This window comes from Neomonachus schauinslandi, chromosome 4 (genome assembly GCF_002201575.2).
Source record: "Neomonachus schauinslandi chromosome 4, ASM220157v2, whole genome shotgun sequence".
Lineage (NCBI taxonomy): Eukaryota > Metazoa > Chordata > Mammalia > Carnivora > Phocidae > Neomonachus > Neomonachus schauinslandi.
The window spans coordinates 93196181-93214021 of NC_058406.1; the positions used below are offsets into that span (position 1 = coordinate 93196181).

General features: G+C 54.0%; 2 protein-coding genes across 2 annotated transcripts in view; both read left to right on the forward strand.

Moving 5' to 3' along the window:
- Nucleotides 1-17841, forward strand: part of CAPZA1 (capping actin protein of muscle Z-line subunit alpha 1) — a 220456-nt gene that overhangs the window by 74749 nt on the left and 127866 nt on the right. The window lies entirely within an intron of this gene.
- On the forward strand, nucleotides 5839-17284 carry WNT2B (Wnt family member 2B). Its single transcript, XM_021690075.2, has 5 exons — nucleotides 5839-6026; nucleotides 11797-12017; nucleotides 13061-13338; nucleotides 13788-14052; nucleotides 17055-17284. The coding sequence occupies exons 1-5, from the start codon at nucleotides 5839-5841 to the stop codon at nucleotides 17282-17284; spliced, it is 1182 nt and encodes a 393-aa protein (XP_021545750.1).

Here is a 17841-nt window from a genome sequence, read left to right on the forward strand (position 1 = left end):
CACACACACACACACACACACACACACACACACACACACACACACACCCTCGCTCGGCGCTGTGGGTGTCCCTGCCTGGCAGAGGCCCCAGCACAAAGAGGATTAGAGAGATGAGCTAATCTGGTTTGTATGCCAGACATGGCCCCAGAAAGGGACCTTGTCTACTCTGATGTTTAAGGAGGTGAAGGAGTGAGGAGTCCTCCTTTTGGGGCCTGCTGGCTGACAGTATCAAAGACTCCTTCCCACTGGGGTCCGAAGGATGTGGAGTCCTGGCTCCGGGGTCAAATCTTAGGGAGCAGAAAAGCAGAGGCCCTGGAGAATCGGGTGGGCTGTGCTACAAGAAACGAGAGAGATAAAGACAGAAATTGGCCCCCACAGAGGGAACTAGACGTCCACCCTCCTTGTTTCGCCAGTGAGGAAACTGAGGCCAGGAGTGTAAAAGTGACCTTCAGAGGCATGGAAATTGTGCATGGCTGAGTGGAGGGGAAAACTCGGTTTTCTGATTTCTTTCAGTCCAGTGCACACATCCTGCACTGTGTCGCAGGGCCTGCCGGGCAAGTGTGGGACCGAGAGCAGGAGAAAGGAACAGAGACAAAGAGAAACAGAGACACAGGGGAGAAAAATAGAGAGGGAACACAGACCCATACACAGAGAGAGTCAGAAAAGACATGGAGAGTGAAAGAATGACGAAAGACAGTCATATAGATTCATGAAGAGAGGGAAAGGTGGAGAGAGGTTCAGACAGGACAAAAGGCCGGCAGACACAGACACACAGAGAGAAAAGGAAGACAGACTGAGAGACAAACATAGAAAGGTAGGAATGGACACAGCATGACTGTAATGTGAGCCAGTCGAGACAGACCTAGAGAGACAGAGAGAGGACATGGGGAGAGCAAGAGGCAGAGTGAAATGAGGGAGGCAGAAGGGGAGGGAGGCAGATCGTATGGGCTCTGCAGATTTGTGACCACTGGAAGCAAATCTCGCTTCCAGAACGTTCTAGGGCCCAGAGCAGGTGGCAGGGAGAGAAAGAGAGTTCAATGTTTAGACTATTTGATACAGGCAGATTGGGAGAGGGTGGCTGGGGGCAAAGTGGGAACCTCTCTCCCTTGGGGTTAGGCTGGTCAGTGACCACCCAGAATCCCAGCAGCACACCCACTGGCCTCACACAGAACCTGGGCCACCCGCCCAGGATGGCTGTGAGCCCGCCTACCGCCTGGCTCCAGTCTGATTACAGCCAAAGTGCTAAAAGGCTCCAGACCCCCTTGCCCCGCCCCCATGATTCCGCCTCCCCAAGCCTCCCCAAGCCTCCTCTCTTCGTTCCTTTCTCCCTTAGCTCCCTGTTTTCCTTCCTCCCAGGCCCCTTGGGGGAAGAATCTACTCTCCTATTTGGCTACTGGCTGGGAGGAAGAGGGTCCCTGTCACACTGCTCTGCCCCACCAAGCCCCCTTCCCTGGTTTGGGCTGGATCCTTCTTCCCTCCAAAGCCCTCTTGGCCTGGCCTCTTTGAGACACGTTCCATGCCTCGCCTGGGAGCTCATAAATACCAAGGAGAGGCCAGTCAGGCTGTGTACAAAGTGTAGATTCCCCACTCCACCCCCCTTAAAAGCCCCTGGGTTCTTCCCAAGCTCTCTCGTCTTCCCTAGGCACCTGCATGGGGTGGCTGGGGAGGGAGAGATGGGGTGGGGGCACGAGGGGCCTGTGTGAACCTGGCCCTATTTCAAATAAGACTTGCCTCCCTCTGCAAAGAAACCTCAGGAAAGGCGTCTCAGGGCCCCTTGTGCAAGCAGCAGGCTCAGGAATTCCTTGACTCCCATCCAAACCTCCCCCCAGCCCCTTCTCGGCCTTTCTCTCTGCTCATTACCATCCACACCACCTCCCACCCACCAGGAAAGAGAGAAGGTCATCACCAAAGAGGCCCAGGGAAGGGGGCGGGTGGCCTCCTCAGGGGCTCAACCCGGGAAGAGTAAGAGCTGTTTACCCACACCACCCGAGCTCCCCTTAGCTCATCTCCACTCCCATCTAAGGGCCAGTAAAAACTCAAAATCATTCAGCCCCACACAGCTGAGAAGAGAGTGAAAGTAGTCCCCATGGGGGAGCAGAGTATGAGGTTAGATACCCAGGGTGAGGGGGGACCCTTCTTTGGGCAGCCACTTTTGAGAAGGCGGGGGGCTATGGTGCCACCTTGAGGAAGAAGGGAGACTTGGCTCTGCTGGCTGGGGCGAAGGTGCCCTGCTGGAGGCCCCAGGGAATCTAGTGGCCTCTGGGGTGAGGGGCTGAGGGGCTAAAATTCTTCCTCACGTCTCTGCTGACGCTGTGCACTCACTCTGCGGTATACAGCCCTGAGCAGCAGAGTCTAGTGTGCTGCCACTCAGGGGACTTGATTGTATTTGCCTGAAAACACCTGGGGAGTAAGGCCCTTTCCCTCCTTCTGTGTCATTTAGGATGCTCTGGCCAGTGCGGGGCATACAGCAGGTGCTCAGTAAGTGCCAACCTGACTCCATGCAGGGCCCTCCAGACCAGAACTTGACTCCCAAATCAGTGACCGCCCCCCCCCGCCGCCGCCCCACCATTAGGGTGCAGTGGGGGTAGGGGGTGGGAGGGAGGGAGGGGCAGTTCAGGCCCTAGCCTAGTCTCTGGCCTTGACCCTCTGGCTGGAAGCCCCACAACAGGCCCTCGCGTGAGGAGCTGAGCTCTCCAGTAGCGTCTAGGACCTTGAGACTGGAAGTTTATTTTGAGATCTGAAGTCCAAAGTGGCAGATCCCAGAAAACCTCTTCTCTGGCTCCGTATTTGTTCTCTAGTTAAGTGGTTGAGTGCAGTTCTTGCAGTCAGCTGGCTCCTGCAGCCTGGGGTTCCTCCTGGGGAACTGGGGGCCCAGAGGGGAGGGGAAGAAGAAGAGGAAGGAGCAGAGCCCCATCTCGGGTTGTCCACTCTAGAGCAGAGGTAGCCTATAAGCACTGGGGAGAATCTTGTCCCCTCACCCACTGCCCTTGCTCCTGGAGCTGCTGATGTTTCTGGGGGCCCCCTTCACTCAGCAACATGCTTTAATAGTTGAGCATCTCTGTTGTGCCAAGACACGGTCCCACTTGACTGTGAGGACAGCTGAAGCCAAAGAAGGGGCCTCAGAAGTGAGTTTGGGGCCCATGTGGGTGAGTCCACACACGGTTAGGGCGGATGTGATCATCTCCAGCCCACCCCACAACCTCGGGCCCATATGTAGAAATAAACCCAGGGCCAGAGTCCCACCCAGGCCTAAACACACAGGGGAGTCTGGGAGAGGCTGCCAGAGCTTGCAGACCTTGTAGACCGCTGCCCAGCATCAGGGTGGGGCTGGGCTGGGGGGAGGTGAAACAGTGGTTCAAGGAAAGGGTCCGGGCCAGGAATAAGCCTGGGCCCACTCCTCTCTCACCTGCCCCTCTCAGGGACGCTCAGCAGAGAGTCTGACACGAGGGCCAACTGGAGCCTCCCAGACTGAGAGAAAGGAAAGAAGGGGAGGGAAGGGTCAGCTGGTTGGCAGGGAGGGATGTGTGTGGCTGCATGCTGGCCCTGCTTGGTCTTTGTATTCAACCCTCTCCCACTCCTATGCAACTCCAGTCCAGCCCCTACTTCCCACCCCTATCCCCCACCCTGCAGGACGTGGACCACCCTGGCTACCTCACTGAACTCCTCTCCTTCCCAGCTCCTTGGCTCCAGCTGGCTGGCTACTGGCTAGCTTTTGCAGACCAGCCCACACCCACCGTGGGGTCTCTGTGTTGGCTGTTCCCTTCGCTGGGGATGCTCTTCACCAAGAATCTGCCTGGCTTATTCCCTGGCCTGAATGTCGCCTTAATGAGCCTACCTTGATCATCCTAGTTACAACTCTATTTTCCCCACTGTACTTACCCTTTCTGACATACTATATGTTACTTAGGATGTTTACTGTGTATTGTCCATCTTCCCTCAATAGAAGGTAAACTCCATGAGGGTAGAAATTATTTTGTTTTGCTTTGTTCACTGATGTGTCCTTGGTGCCTAGCACAGTCTGGAACGTGGTAGGCAGTAAATAAGTATTTGTTTAATTAATGAATACACTCTGCCCCCTGCCACAGAAAGTGAGGTTAAAGGAGTGAGAGGTGGGGGGGGGGGGGCGGGTTAAAGGTCCTTCTGAGCCCTTCTCCCCCACATCTGCCCCTGGATGTCTGCAGCGTCTCTGAAGCCAGCTGCACCCTGTCCACTCACACTCTGGCGTCTCTAACATCCCCCTTCGAACCACCGCCTGCCCCCAACCAAGAACTGACAGGGAGTTTGGTGTTGAGGAGGGTGGGCAGTTTCCAGCGCATTGTTTACACCAAGGCTTTATAGTTTAGATAAATCACGGGGAGAGGCACGAAAGACACCTGGGAATGAGGGGCTAGGCAGGAGAAACTGAGGCTGGAGAAGAGGTCAGGGCCATTCCCCGGGCAAACTCTCCAAGTTGTAAGGCCAGGGTTTTAAAAAACTTTTTGCATCTCAGTGAGGGCCACTCTGACCCCAGAGGTTCTACGTGCCTCCCTGGTGAGTGCGGGGAGGGAAGAGGGGTGTCACTTTCAGCAGTAGGCACCTCCCCACCTCTTCCTGATTTACCACGCCCCGGTTAGGTGTGCAGGGGCTGGGTGGCGGAGGGGGTGAGGGGGCGGTGGGGAGGAGGAAGGATGGAAAGGCGAAGGGGAGAAATGGCTCCGGGGCTTCCACTCTCTCAGCAGGACCCCCACCCTGGCCTCTAGTTCGGGAAAGCCGCCCAGCTGTTTCTGATTCTTTCATACTTGCAGCCCCGCCCGAGGGGGTGGGGGACCGAGGCACCGGGGGAGCCGGGAGAGACTTAGTCCTGCTGAGGCCGGGCGGTAAAGGGCGGGGAGTCCCTGTCCGGTCCGCAGGTGTGCCCCCTCCGCTTCCGCCTTCTACTCCCGGTCCCCAGGCCAGAGGGAAGCATCGGGGCCAGGCAGGCGGGTGGGAGGAACGAGGAGCAGCAAGCCCTAGATGAGAGAAGCCCCTACCTGAAGCCGGCTGTCTAAGGCGCCCCAGTTTGGCAGCGCTGAAAGGGAGTTAAGATCCTCCCGCAACTCCCGGTGGCAGAGGTTCTACCCATTTCACAGAAGCGCAAGAACCGAGAAAAGACCGAGGAAATGAGTGCATCCTCCGTGGCTCAGCTCCAGTGTCACTGGAGGTTAGAGGACAGGGGAAGTGCCTGCAACCCCCCCCCTCCATTCTGCGCTCCAGGCCATCACCCACGGAAGTTGGGGTTGCCACATGAAGGACGCTAGGACCCGGTGGCGCGGCGTCGGCCGGGACTGGGCGCTGCGGGCTCCGAAGGGTGCCCCCGCGCCCCGTCGCGTCCCGCGGGAGCAGGTGGGGGCGCGGCGCGGTGGTGCGCGGAGCGCCGAGGGGCGGAGGCGGCCGCCACACCTCGGGCGCTGCGGAGCGCCCGGGGCTGACGCGGGCGGAGCCGCCCAGAGGGCCGCGCGTGTCCCCGGCTTCGGCCCCGCCCCGCGCCGTCCAATGAGAGCCCGCGGCCGAGGGGCTGTCCGCACACTCTGCCCGCAGCCCCACTCCGCGCCGCCGACCCCCTGACACCGCGCCCAGCGCCGGGGCAGCGCGTCCCGGACCCCGAGCTTGGCGCGCCCCCGTCGGCTTCCGGACCCCGTTCCTTGCGCCCCTCTCCGGGACCCTACGACCCGGCTCCTGGACTCCAGGTGCCCCTGGGTCCCCGGCCAGCGGCGAGCCCTATGGCTCCCCAGGGGGGTGAGGTGGGAGCAGCCTGAGTACCCCGAGCCGGTGCCCCGTCCACGCCCCTCCGGGCCGCGCGGCGGGAGTCATCGGGGAGCTATGCTGAAGCCGGGTAGTGCGGAGGAAGCCGCGCAGCTCCCCCCTCGGCGCACCCGCGCCCCTGTCCCCGCGCTCGCGCCAGGACCCGCGGCCCCCGACGGCTCTCGGGCTTCGGCCCGCCTCGGTCTTGCCTGCCCGCTGCTGCTGCTGCTGCTGACGCTGCCGGCCCGCGTAGACACATCCTGGTGGTGAGCGCGGCTCTCGGGGTGGGGAGGGTGAGGCGCTGGGCAGAGTCCGGCCGGAGGCGCCCAGAGGCAATACGCAGCTCCTGGCACGGGCTGCTCAGACCAGGCTTTCGCTTCGACGGAATTAGACGATTCGAGCAGGACTGTCACCGAAGTCGCGGAGTGTGTGGGGGGAGGTGGGTGGATAGGTGTGCAGCTCGCCCAGCGAGGTGGGCCCTGGGCATTCGGAGCAATGCTTCGAGGTCGAGGCTTCCCAGACTCTCGTGTGCTGGGCCCGCTCCAGTTCAGCACAGTCCTCTTAGGAGCAAAAGCTACTTTCCAGGTTTCTCGCAGGGTGGATTCAAGGAACCAGTCGCCCATCCGGGGGGCCTTGGGTGGTCGTCCAAAGGACCCTCTGATCGCCTACGGTCGCCCCCCTGAGAAGTGGAGAAAAGCGCAGCTAGCAAGGGCGCACGGGCCTCTCGCTCGTCCACCCCACCCGGGAACGCAGTAAGACTTCGGGGAGGCTGCAGCACGCAGCGCAAGGCTCAGAAATGGAATCAATGCAAAAATACTCCATTAACTCCCACAATTAAAACAAACAAAACACTTGGGTTTGCATAATTAGGGCGTTTGTCTTCAGTGGCAGCTTTGAGGAGGTTACTTTGAACCTTGATATCCCTCTCTTCTTCCTTTTTCTTCCCCTAGATGACCACCCTATCTCTTCCATCTCTCTCCCCTCCAAGAACTAGAGGCTTCTGGAGTCCCACAGTATTAAGAGACGCTCCCCTCGGATTTCTCGCAGGCCTGAGACTCCAGACACTTCACAAGAGGGCAGATGAGGCAAAAGGCATTAAAACACCCACTGGATGTCTGTTCTTTTCCGAATCCTCCTGCCGCCCCCCCACCCCCCCAGCCCTGGATGGCATTCATCTTTTTCTCTCAGGAGAAAGAGCTGCTCTCCCTCTTCCCCCACCTTCTCTGGGGGGGGGGGTTGGGGAGGAGGAGTTGGACTGAGAAAAGACAGTCTTCTCATCTTTCCTCTTCACTGACCCCCCCCCCAATCAAACTGGCCTCAGACTGGGCTCTTGCCCCTCCCTATCTATGCAGTGCCCCCTTCCTTTCCTTACGCTGCCCCTCCCCACCACAAAGAGGGGTCTCTCCTCCCCTTGCACCCTGTGGCTTTTCTCCTCTAGACTTGGAATCTTGGCTAGAAGGGTGAGGGGTGGGCTGGCTGAGGGGCCAGCAAGCTTGGGCTGCAGATTCCTATCATTTCAAGATGCGTTGCTCTCCATCCCCCCCCCCCATTTTCCTGTTTCAGGAAAATCTCTCTTTTGGATCTTTTTAATCTCTGCAGTGTTGGGGAAGGCAAGGGAGGGGGTTCTGGATGGGGGAGAAGGTAGGCCCGTATCTTACATCTGGCTTGAAACATTCTTTTAGGAAGGGAAAGAGAAGAGGGGACGACAAGGAGAAAAGCCTTTCAACAGAGCCACCCTTTACCATCAGGGCCTCAGTTTGGCTGGGGATTTGTGTGTTCAGTGGCCTGATGGAGAGAGGATGAAGTGACCACTGCCCATCTTTATCCATCCCAGATGGCAGTTTGCCCTTAGGGACTCTTGATTGCTTCTTACCAGTTTGGGAGGTAGTTTGGGGACCACTTGGTGTTTAGGTGAGGAAGCGACACTTTGCTAATTTCAGCATCCTGGTAGTGCTTCCTAAAGATCCAACTAGCGTGCTTCCCGGTCCCCAAATGCTACTTGGCTACTCCCTCTCCTTTCCTTTCTCCCTTCTACTCTCACCCCACGTGGTTCACATTAAATATTTTGGAAAAACTCTGGGTAGAAGAGCTAGAGAGGGCGCAAGCCAGTGATACAGAGGGATTCAGCAGTCCCAGTGAAAGCGAGGAAGGCAGCAACAGATCCAGGACGGGGAGTGAGTGCAGAGGTCCTTTCAATCTCCTTGAGTCACACCTGTCACAGCTGTAGGCCCCAGATGACTGCCTCAGTGGTCATCACTTCTGAGATAAAGTGGAAAGCTGCTTTCTAAAGACAGGTCAGGCCCCCAAGGTGATTATCTCTCTTTCCTTTAGGAAAAAACCCCAGCAAGATTGATATTCTGTCCAAACCCTGGAAGAGATGCCTGTTGACTCTGTGTGTGTCCATGTTCCAATCCGGAGCAGAAGGTCATCACTATCGCCAGCTAACAGTCTGATCTTCCCCACGGCCCTTCCCTTACTCTCCAGTCACTCCTTCCCTCTCCCCACCTCTCACTGGAGGAGGAAACAGATGGTCTCTTCTTATTCTGTGATAAACAGAACAAGAAATAGGGGGCTCCTCGCATGTGCTTCCCTGTTCTATTTTGCATTCTGCAGGGAGCTGGATGTAGGGAATCCCAAGAGCAGGACAGTGTTCGTGGATTCACGAAGGGAGAGGAACAGAGTGGTATCATAATACTAGCATTATTGTTACCAACGACGAATGCCATTTCATGAGCCTTTACTAAGCTCTGGACACTAGAGCTAAGTACCTTATGAGCATCATCTTCTTCAATCCCCAGAGTAATCCAGGGAGGTAGATACTATTATTATCCCCATTTCACGCATGAAGACAATGAGGGCTAGGAGGGGAGTGGTAAGAGACTTGCCCAAGTGCACACCAGTTTTGGAGCTAGATTGCTCTATTCCTGGTTAAGCACTGTATTGTCTCTCTTGCTCTTGGGATAAAAATGAACTTGGACTTTGGAATCAGATGTCCTTGGTTCACCTGGTTCTCCTCTGACTAGCCCTGATGGACAGAGCTGGGTGTTATCACACTCCCTGAACCTCCGTTTCTTCATCTGTAAAATGGAGATCTCTGTCTCGTACGATTTTTGTTAAGGAAAACGTTTTATCAACTGTAAAGCACCATATAAATGTGGTATAAAGAGATCCAGGGAGGGTAATAGTTTTATCCCTGCATTCAAAGCCCTGTGTGGGCTGGGCTGAATTGTGTACACTAGGGACTGTAAGAGGGGAAATGAAAAGAGGATCCCTGGCCTCATTAAAAAGACACAAATATAAAACATCTGCAAATAGGCTGGCAATGTCAACAGGAGTGAGGCTGTAATTGAAATGAAGTTTATGGCCGGCTAGGGGGAAAAGAGAGTTGGCGGTAAATCAGAGCAGTTAGGTGTTTATTCAACGAACAGTTATTAAGTATCTACTATGTGCCAGACACAGTTCTAGGTTCTGGGGATAGCAAAGTGAAGAAAACAGACAAAAATCCCTACCTTTGTGGAACAGGGTGTCTGAATCACCTGGGGATGTTGGTAAAAATGCAGATTCTGATTCAGTAGGCTGGGGGTGGGGCCCAAGGCTCTGCATTTCTAACAGATCCCCAGATGATGCCGATACTGCTGTTCTTTATCGGGGCCACACTTTGAGAAGCAAGGGACTAGAGTAGGGTATGAGTCACTCTGTCAAAGGAAGGGATGTGAATTGGTCAAAAGCAGGTGTAGGGAGCATTCTGGGGCAGGAAGCCGGGAAGGAAGTGAAAACTTCTGAAAGGGAAAACAGAGCTGGAGTCGGGGCATTTCACCCCCTTACCAGCCAATGAGCTGGGGGGTGCCTTAAACATCTTTGTGCCCTAACAGCTGAGCTCCATGCTTGGCACACGGTAGGCATTCTGCAGGCATGTGTTGAATTGAGAGGGGGCTCAGGCTCAGTTTTATTGGAGGCCCCCACACCAACTACAAGGGCCTGACCACTGGCCTGCAGGCAAGCGCCCTGCTCTGCAGAATCTTAGTGGGGTACTTAGTGCAGCTACTTAGAGGGTATGGGTGGTTGTGGAGAAACGTAATTATCTTCCTGTCTTAGATACTGAACAGATGTTCCCACGCTCAGTGAGGATGTAACAAGAAGGACCAATGTGGGCTGCAGCAGAATGGATTTAAGTCAGACCACAGGAAGGACTTTTTGCCAGAGTTTGGCCTGCCCCACTGCAGACTGTCTCATGAGGGCTGGATTACTGGTCTCCCATTCCCATCCAACCCCCCTCTTTCCAAGCCCCAGTAAAAAAAACAAACACCCATTGCTTAGAGCAGTACTTGGGTTGAACTGGGGAAGCAGAACGGTGGTGAGACAGGGACGAGCTCCAATTCCAACGGTCTTGATTCTCCAAACAAAGCACCGCGGCAGTGGGTGTAACTCCAGGCTGTGCGTCAGGCGGCCTTTTCCGGCCTAGCCCAGCCCGGGGTGTTTATTTTGTTTGTTCCTGGAAGCTATTGCCCTGATGGACAGTGCTGCTGGGGACGCTGATTCCATGGGATTTGTCAGTGGTGGGCCAGCCCTCTCCCTGTTCCCCAGGGACAGATGGGCCCCATCAGCCCTGCTCAGCTCCAGAAGAGGCAAGCATCAGCCCTCCTTGTGTTTGTTTGAGTTGGTGTCACCAGCGGTGACCTAGTTTGTGGGTGAGGGCCGGGTTCGCAAATGTGGGCGGGGGGGGCGGGGAGGGGGACATAGAGCCCAGGCGGTCCAGCTTTTCCCCTCACCCCACTGGCTGCCTTCTGTTCTCCTCACCCACTTCTAGGCTCATTTTTGGGATCTTTCCCAAACCACAGGCTCGCTCATTCACAGACCAAACCAAATCTTTTCAGCCTGTAGCAGCAACTGCCCTCCTTGACCCCCACCTGTTCAGAGAAGGGAACAAAGGTATCCCTTTGATGTGTTAGGAGAACAGAGAATCCCCAGCAAGCCAAGGAAGGTGCTAGATGTTGGGAGAGACAGCGAGGGAGTGAGAAGTGGATGAATGGGTCAGATCGCATTTGGTGGCCTTGTGGGGAGAAAAGGTCATGATGCAGTCCTGTCTTCTCTGAAACATTCTTCCCAAGGCTTGCGGTGGAGTCCAGGGCTAAGAGCGTTTGAGTGAAGAGAAAATATTGCCTTGAGAAATTTGGGAGTGACTCTAGCAACCCAGCTAACTTTTAGTAGCCCACCCCAACTGACCTCCTTCCAATTGCTTGAATTAGGTGGACTGGGGACTGGAATATGGGGAGGGTCACCTCTGTTGCTTTATCTTGGCTTTGGCTTCCCACTGCTAACAGCCCTCTGCCCAGGCAGGTTCACCCAGGACATCATCCCTTATAGGTTGGGGAGGATGATTTTCAAAGACTCATTAGTTAAGAAAGGCCGTGGGACCTAGAAATAAGGGTACAGGGAGGAAATCTGTGGGGGGAGTGTTCCTCCCCAGACCTCAGGATTGGGGGTGAGGAGTTTTAGTTACACGGATCTGACTAGAGCTGTAAGCATTCCTCCCAGTTGCCCACGATGTCTCTTCCCACTGGCCCCTCCCTGTCTCCATCCTTCTCCCCCAAACCATGTCTTCATGGACCAGCCATGTAGGACGTGCCTCTCACATGTGGGTGTAAGAGTGTTGTCTCAGACTCTTGTTTTGTTAGTTTATTTTTCTCTGAGGCTCTTAATGTTTATTAAATAAACAGGCAATGGGTTTGTGTGACATGCCCACGGCGTCTATGTATGTGACACATGCCTGGCCCGTGTTCTGCAAGTGTGTGTCACTTTGGCCTCTGGCTGGGGAGCGGATGATGGTGAGAGACCACTCAATGACTCTCTGCAACTGCGTAACCATTTCTCCAGAGCTTGTGGGGAAAGCTGCACCCGTTGGCCTCCGGGAATGTGGGTTGGAGGAGGGGAAGGAACCTCTTCAAGCTGTGAATGCCAAACCTCTCCCCTCCCGATCCCCCTCCCGAGGCAGGAAAAGGACCAGGCTGCTCTGACAGGGCCATCTCCACCTTGCAGGTACATCGGGGCCCTGGGGGCGCGAGTGATCTGTGACAATATCCCTGGCCTGGTGAGCCGGCAGCGGCAGCTGTGCCAGCGGTACCCAGACATCATGCGCTCGGTGGGCGAGGGCGCCCGAGAATGGATCCGGGAGTGTCAGCACCAGTTCCGCCACCACCGCTGGAACTGCACCACGCTGGACCGGGACCACACTGTCTTTGGCCGCGTCATGCTCCGAAGTAGGGGCCTCTTCCACCCTGCCCCACCTGCTTCCCCTTCTGTGCCCGGGGTGGGGGGTGGGGGATAGGCGTGATCCTCCTCCCCTCTCCTCCACACTGCCTCATCATCAGAGAGACGGTTGAGGGCAGAGCCCAGGAGATGGCTGGGAACCGACCCTCAGTTACTGAGAGATGTAGGCAGGGACCCCTCTAAATTCCAGTGTTCTGGGATGATGGCACAAAGGTACAGCGTTCCCTGGCACCTCCTTCTCCCTTCTTCCCTTTCCCCCCCCGCCCCGTCCCCAAGCCCAGCCTGGGTGTAGGGCTGAGGACTGGGAATGGCTGCTCTGTTCTTACTGCCACCATCACTACCCTCACCCCAACCCTCACCCCAACCCTCCCACCACTCCAGTAATGGCGGCAAGGGATAAACAGAAAGGTGATATGTAAATATTTGGAGAGTTGGCGGCTTGGCCCCAGCTCAGCAAAAAAGCTAAGCCGAGCTAGACAATAAACTAGGAGAAAGGGAACGAGATGGGAATCTGGCGGTGTCTGGGGGACAGGGGTGATGAGTTATCAATCGCCAAGAGCAGGATGGGAAGGAAGCAGGCCGGGGAAAGTAGCAGGTCTCCCCAAACAGGCTGACCCCTGGGCTGGGGTCTCTATTGTAAGGGAACTGTCCAGCAGAGTAGGCCTGAAAAGGCCTGGAATGTGGACTGAGGCAGGCTTAGCTGAGCCATCCCCTCTGTGGGAGAGGATGACTCACTGTGAAACTTTTCAATGGATGGACCCAGGGAGTTTGGAAGAAGGCAAGAGTACAGGTCAGCCCAAGAAGTCAGATGTACAAAGAAGTGGATAGAGAGTGGTGAGGGCCAAGGCGAAGAGGTCAGATACTCTGGGGAATGCTCTTGGAAGGGAAGGGTGCCTTGAATAAAGGGGGTATAGGAGTTGCTCTGGGAAAGACAAGAAGAGAGGAGGTTGCAGAGTTGGGGGTTGCGTGGGCTGAACAAGGGGACAGATGTGGGCCTCTCTGCTGAACCCTACTTCTCCCTTTCTCTCTGCAGGCAGCCGGGAGGCAGCATTTGTATATGCCATCTCGTCAGCGGGGGTGGTCCATGCTATCACCCGCGCCTGTAGCCAGGGTGAACTGAGTGTGTGCAGCTGTGACCCCTACACCCGTGGCCGACACCATGACCAACGTGGGGATTTTGACTGGGGTGGCTGCAGTGACAACATCCACTATGGTGTTCGCTTTGCCAAGGCCTTTGTGGATGCCAAGGAAAAGAGGCTTAAGGATGCCCGGGCCCTCATGAACTTACATAACAACCGCTGTGGTCGCACGGTCAGTACTCCTGTCTATGCACGTACGTTCATGTCTGCTGGGGGTGACCAGGGTGTGTGATCATGGACTGAACGCAAAGGTGGAAGCACTAAAGGCTTCTGGATCACTTCCAAAGACCCCAACCCCCATGGCATTGGAGCAGTAAATGCAAGGGAGCTTGGGAATGCCTAGATTCAACCAGGTGCATAATGTGTCTTCACATAGGTGGAAAGAAGGGAAAGGTAGAGAAAAGAGGGGAAGAAGTTCCAGGAAGGATTCATGGAAGATTCTTGACTTTGGTCAGGAAGAATGGGTGGGATCTGATAGGGGGAGAGAACAGCCGATGGCCCTTCTGTCCAGCCTAGGCCAGGTCCGGCAGATGTTGGAGCACTCCTGCTTTTAGCCCCCGGGGAGGACTAAAAAGTGCCCTGACTGGCTGCCTCTCCCTCACCTGCTTCCCCACCACCCAGGCCGTGCGGCGGTTTCTGAAGCTCGAGTGTAAGTGCCATGGCGTGAGCGGCTCCTGTACTCTGCGCACCTGCTGGCGTGCACTCTCAGACTTCCGCCGCACGGGTGATTACCTGCGGCGGCGCTATGATGGCGCCGTGCAGGTGACAGCAACCCAGGATGGCGCCAACTTCACAGCAGCCCGCCAAGGCTATCGCCGTGCCACCCGGACTGACCTTGTCTACTTTGACAACTCCCCAGACTACTGTGTCTTGGACAAGGCTGCAGGTGAGTAAGGAAAGCAGGTAGGGACACGGAGCCCCCAGCTCTTGGTGCAGGCAGCCCTGGTTAATCACGGTGTGGTCGGCCTCAGGAGTTAGGGAAGCGGTACTGTAGGAGGAGTCGGTCTCCTCCCGACATGAACACCTGATAATGAGATTGGTGGTGAATGCCTCAGTCCACCAGTCCCAGGGCTGCCCAAGCAGGGGAGAGGTCATCTGTCACACCTTTCTATCCCCAGCATCTGGGGTACAGTAGGTACAATGCAGGGAATGTTTAAATGAGTCACCCATTTTCCATAGCAAGCAATGGGTGGGTTGAACAGAAGAAGCATGTGATGGAGTCCTAAGTCTCTGGCTCTTTACAGCCTAGCTAAAGAAATGAGATGTAACAGGGAGACAAATGCAACTGCAAAAGACAGATGACTGGAGAAATCCAGAAAAGCTTATTTGAAAATGTGGAACTTAAGCTCTTTCTTGAAGTGTAGGGGTTACCTGGACAGCCTAGAGAGAAGAACAGGCAGAGAAGCAGAGTGGCAGGTGGGAAAGTACACGTTCGTTCTCGGAACCGAGAACTCAGATTAATCTGACTGAGTGAAGGTTTGGGATGGGGGTACTAGAAGTAGATAGATGGGTTTGGATCAGACCATGAGTGGCCTTGAATCCAGTATCCAGTGTGCTGCCATTGAAGATTCAAAAATGGAACTGGGAAAGCAAGGAAAGAGGAGATCCCAGCAGGGCTAACCACTAGCAGAAAGCAGCAAATTGTTTTTCAATCTGTTCCAGATATTTATGGTGGAATTCTTGGGGATCCTGGAGCTTGATATGCTATTGCCCCCACAGAGTAGAAGTCACCATCTTGGCTCATATTTCAGGTTCAGACAGGTTAGACTAGGAACAACCTCCTGTGCAAAAGAACAGCTCTTCCCCTGGTCTGTCATGCGCTCCCAGGCTCTTCTCTGTAGACTTGGCACTCAGGCCTTGGGTGAGATAGAGCCAGAGACCTCAGCTGTCTTCAGTTCTGTTTGTTTTCACCCATCACGGTCATTCCTGGAGAGTCGAGTGGCTCAAAGCAAAACTGGGCACAGAAAGAGGGTGGGGCTTCACCCAAGTAACACAGAAAGTAGTTTGTGTCCTTTGGATGGTGCTAGGAGAAAAAGGGTGGAAAGAGCCCTTCCAATTCTCCCAGTGACGTCCTGCCACTAGGTATGTTTTCTTTCTACGTGATGCAATTCAGAGGTCTACTCTCTGAATGTCTTGAAATAACTCCATAACATCCAAGGTGTAAGCCTAGGCTGCCATACCTAAAATGCACCTTTGGGGTAGGATCTTTGGAGTAGGAAGGTAGATGGGTCCTGTATGCGTTGGTTTTCCTCGGAGGCATAAAATTAAGTCTCATAAAACCCAAAGTGGGGCCTGGAATTCAAAGGGTATAAGTCATCCTACAAGGGAGTAAGGAGCCAGAAATTCCCTCCAAAGCAGTCCTGTCCAGTTGGAACTTCCTGTGATGATAGAGATGTTCTACATCTGTGCTATCCAATACGGTAGCCACTTAACCACATGGGATTATTGAGTATCTGAAATGTAGCTAGTGTGACTGAGAAACTAAGTTTTAAATTGTATTTAATTTTAGTTAATTTAAATCTAGATGATCACATGTGGCTAGTGGCTATTACACTGGACAGCTCAGCTCCAGTCTATAGAAGAGGCTTTGGGTGCACAAGAGGAGGACTTAAGCCCCAGTCCTTGGAGTTAGGAGAAGGAGAGAGTAGGACTAGTTAGGTCACAGGCTGGAGGAGTGGCCTCCTAACATTTTGGGTTGTATATTCCTATCATTAAAAAATTCTTGGGAGTATGTACCTCCAAAATGTGGATATTTACTTATAACAGACAGATATATTCCACTGTATTAATATGTACATTATAAAACACACAAAGTAGAGATTTTAAGTTTATGAGATAAAAAACAAATATAGAAGTCCTAAGTTCTAGCATTTTCTTTGCATATGGCAGTAGAATGTGCAGCCTGCTGTGACAGTATCAGTCAGTCTGTTTCAGCCCCCAGGTCAGTTAATGTCCCATCTCTGGGGAAAGACTAGGGTAGGTACTTTCTAGGGTCCATCCCATCCAAAACTCCATGATTTTATGATCCGTTGTCAGGATCTCTTTTGCTAAAATCGGTCAGAATGAAGTCCTGAGCATTCTCTGTGCAGGGGGATAACATCATCCTTACCCTTCAAGAGTTCCTACTATAAGGGGCAAGGGATATTCTGTAGGAATTCCATAGGGATATGCTTCTGGGCAGTCATGCTAATCAGTTTGCCTCCTCAGTTGAACAGAGATTATAGACATAGTGTAACAATCCACTGAGTTAGATGCTATTATTATGCCTATTTTCATAGGAGAAGACTGAAGTCCAGAGAGATTAACTACCTTGAGAAATCACATAGCTAGGATGTGGCGGAGCTGGAATTTAAACTTGGACAATCTGACAATAAGGCCTGTGCTTTTAATGGCCATACTATACTACTTCCCTATATGGTACAGCTTAATAAAATATCAACTAAGGACCAAAATACTAACAAATGGTAGCTGGATCAGAGTTGTGGCAAGACTTCTTGGAAAAGATAAATTATAGGCTAAGTTGTTTTTTTGTTTTTTTAACTTTTTAGTATGGATAACTTCAAACACGGAGAGCCCTTACCCAGCTTTAACAGTTGGGAGCATTTTAAGGCCAGGTCTTGAAAGAGATACGGAGCTGTGTATTGGCGGGGTTGGCGGGGGGGGGGCGGTTGTTGCAGGTGAAGTCAATGGTCTTTGGGGAGCCTTGATGGTGGGAAGCCAGCCAGCCTGGTGCAGAGGGAAGCAAGGAGATGGTCATTTTGGCTAGTTGGGCATATTTTCAGGAAAAGGGATTCTTTATGGTTTCCTCGTGAGGATGTGGGTAAGGGAACCCAGAGCAGCTGAAGGAAGAGGTAGCTTGGTTCTCACTCTCTCTCTTCCCCAACCCAGGTTCCCTTGGCACTGCGGGCCGTGTCTGCAGCAAGACATCTAAAGGGACGGATGGTTGCGAAATCATGTGCTGTGGCCGAGGGTATGACACAACTCGAGTCACCCGTGTCACCCAGTGTGAGTGCAAATTCCACTGGTGCTGTGCTGTGCGATGCAAGGAGTGCAGAAACACTGTGGACGTCCACACTTGCAAGGCCCCCAAGAAGGCAGAGTGGCTGGACCAGACCTGAACATAGAAATACCTCACTCATCCCTCTACTTCAAACCTCCTGACTCAAAAGCACAAGATCTTTGCATGCACACCTTCCTCTACCCTCAACTCTGGGCTGCTACAGTTTCTATTTAAGGACTTGGAGAGTAATCCAGAAGGACTCTCGTGTCCTGACTGGTTCTTTAGCCCTGGGAAGGAGTTGACAGGGGATCTAAGAAATTGAATGGCTCCCTGACTGCCACCTTGGGAGGTTAGAAGGGAGAGTGGAAGAGGGAGGGGTCTTCAGAGTGATAGAAGTTGCACTAAAGCACATGGTCAAGGCTCATCTTTCCTTTCCTTTGCACCGGCTTCCTGACACTTCTTGTGTGTGCAAGAGGAAGGGTACCTGGGGAGAGCTTCTTTGTGTTCCTACCTGACTGAGGGGAGATGGGACAGAGATGAAACCACATCTCTTCCCTGGGTCAGTTTGAGCAGACTGCCTGGTACCCCAAAAGAAACTCTTAGGCTACAACCTTCTTCCATTATCAAGAGTCTGGGATTGCTAGATAAGAGTTAGCCATAGTGGACAAGGTTCCA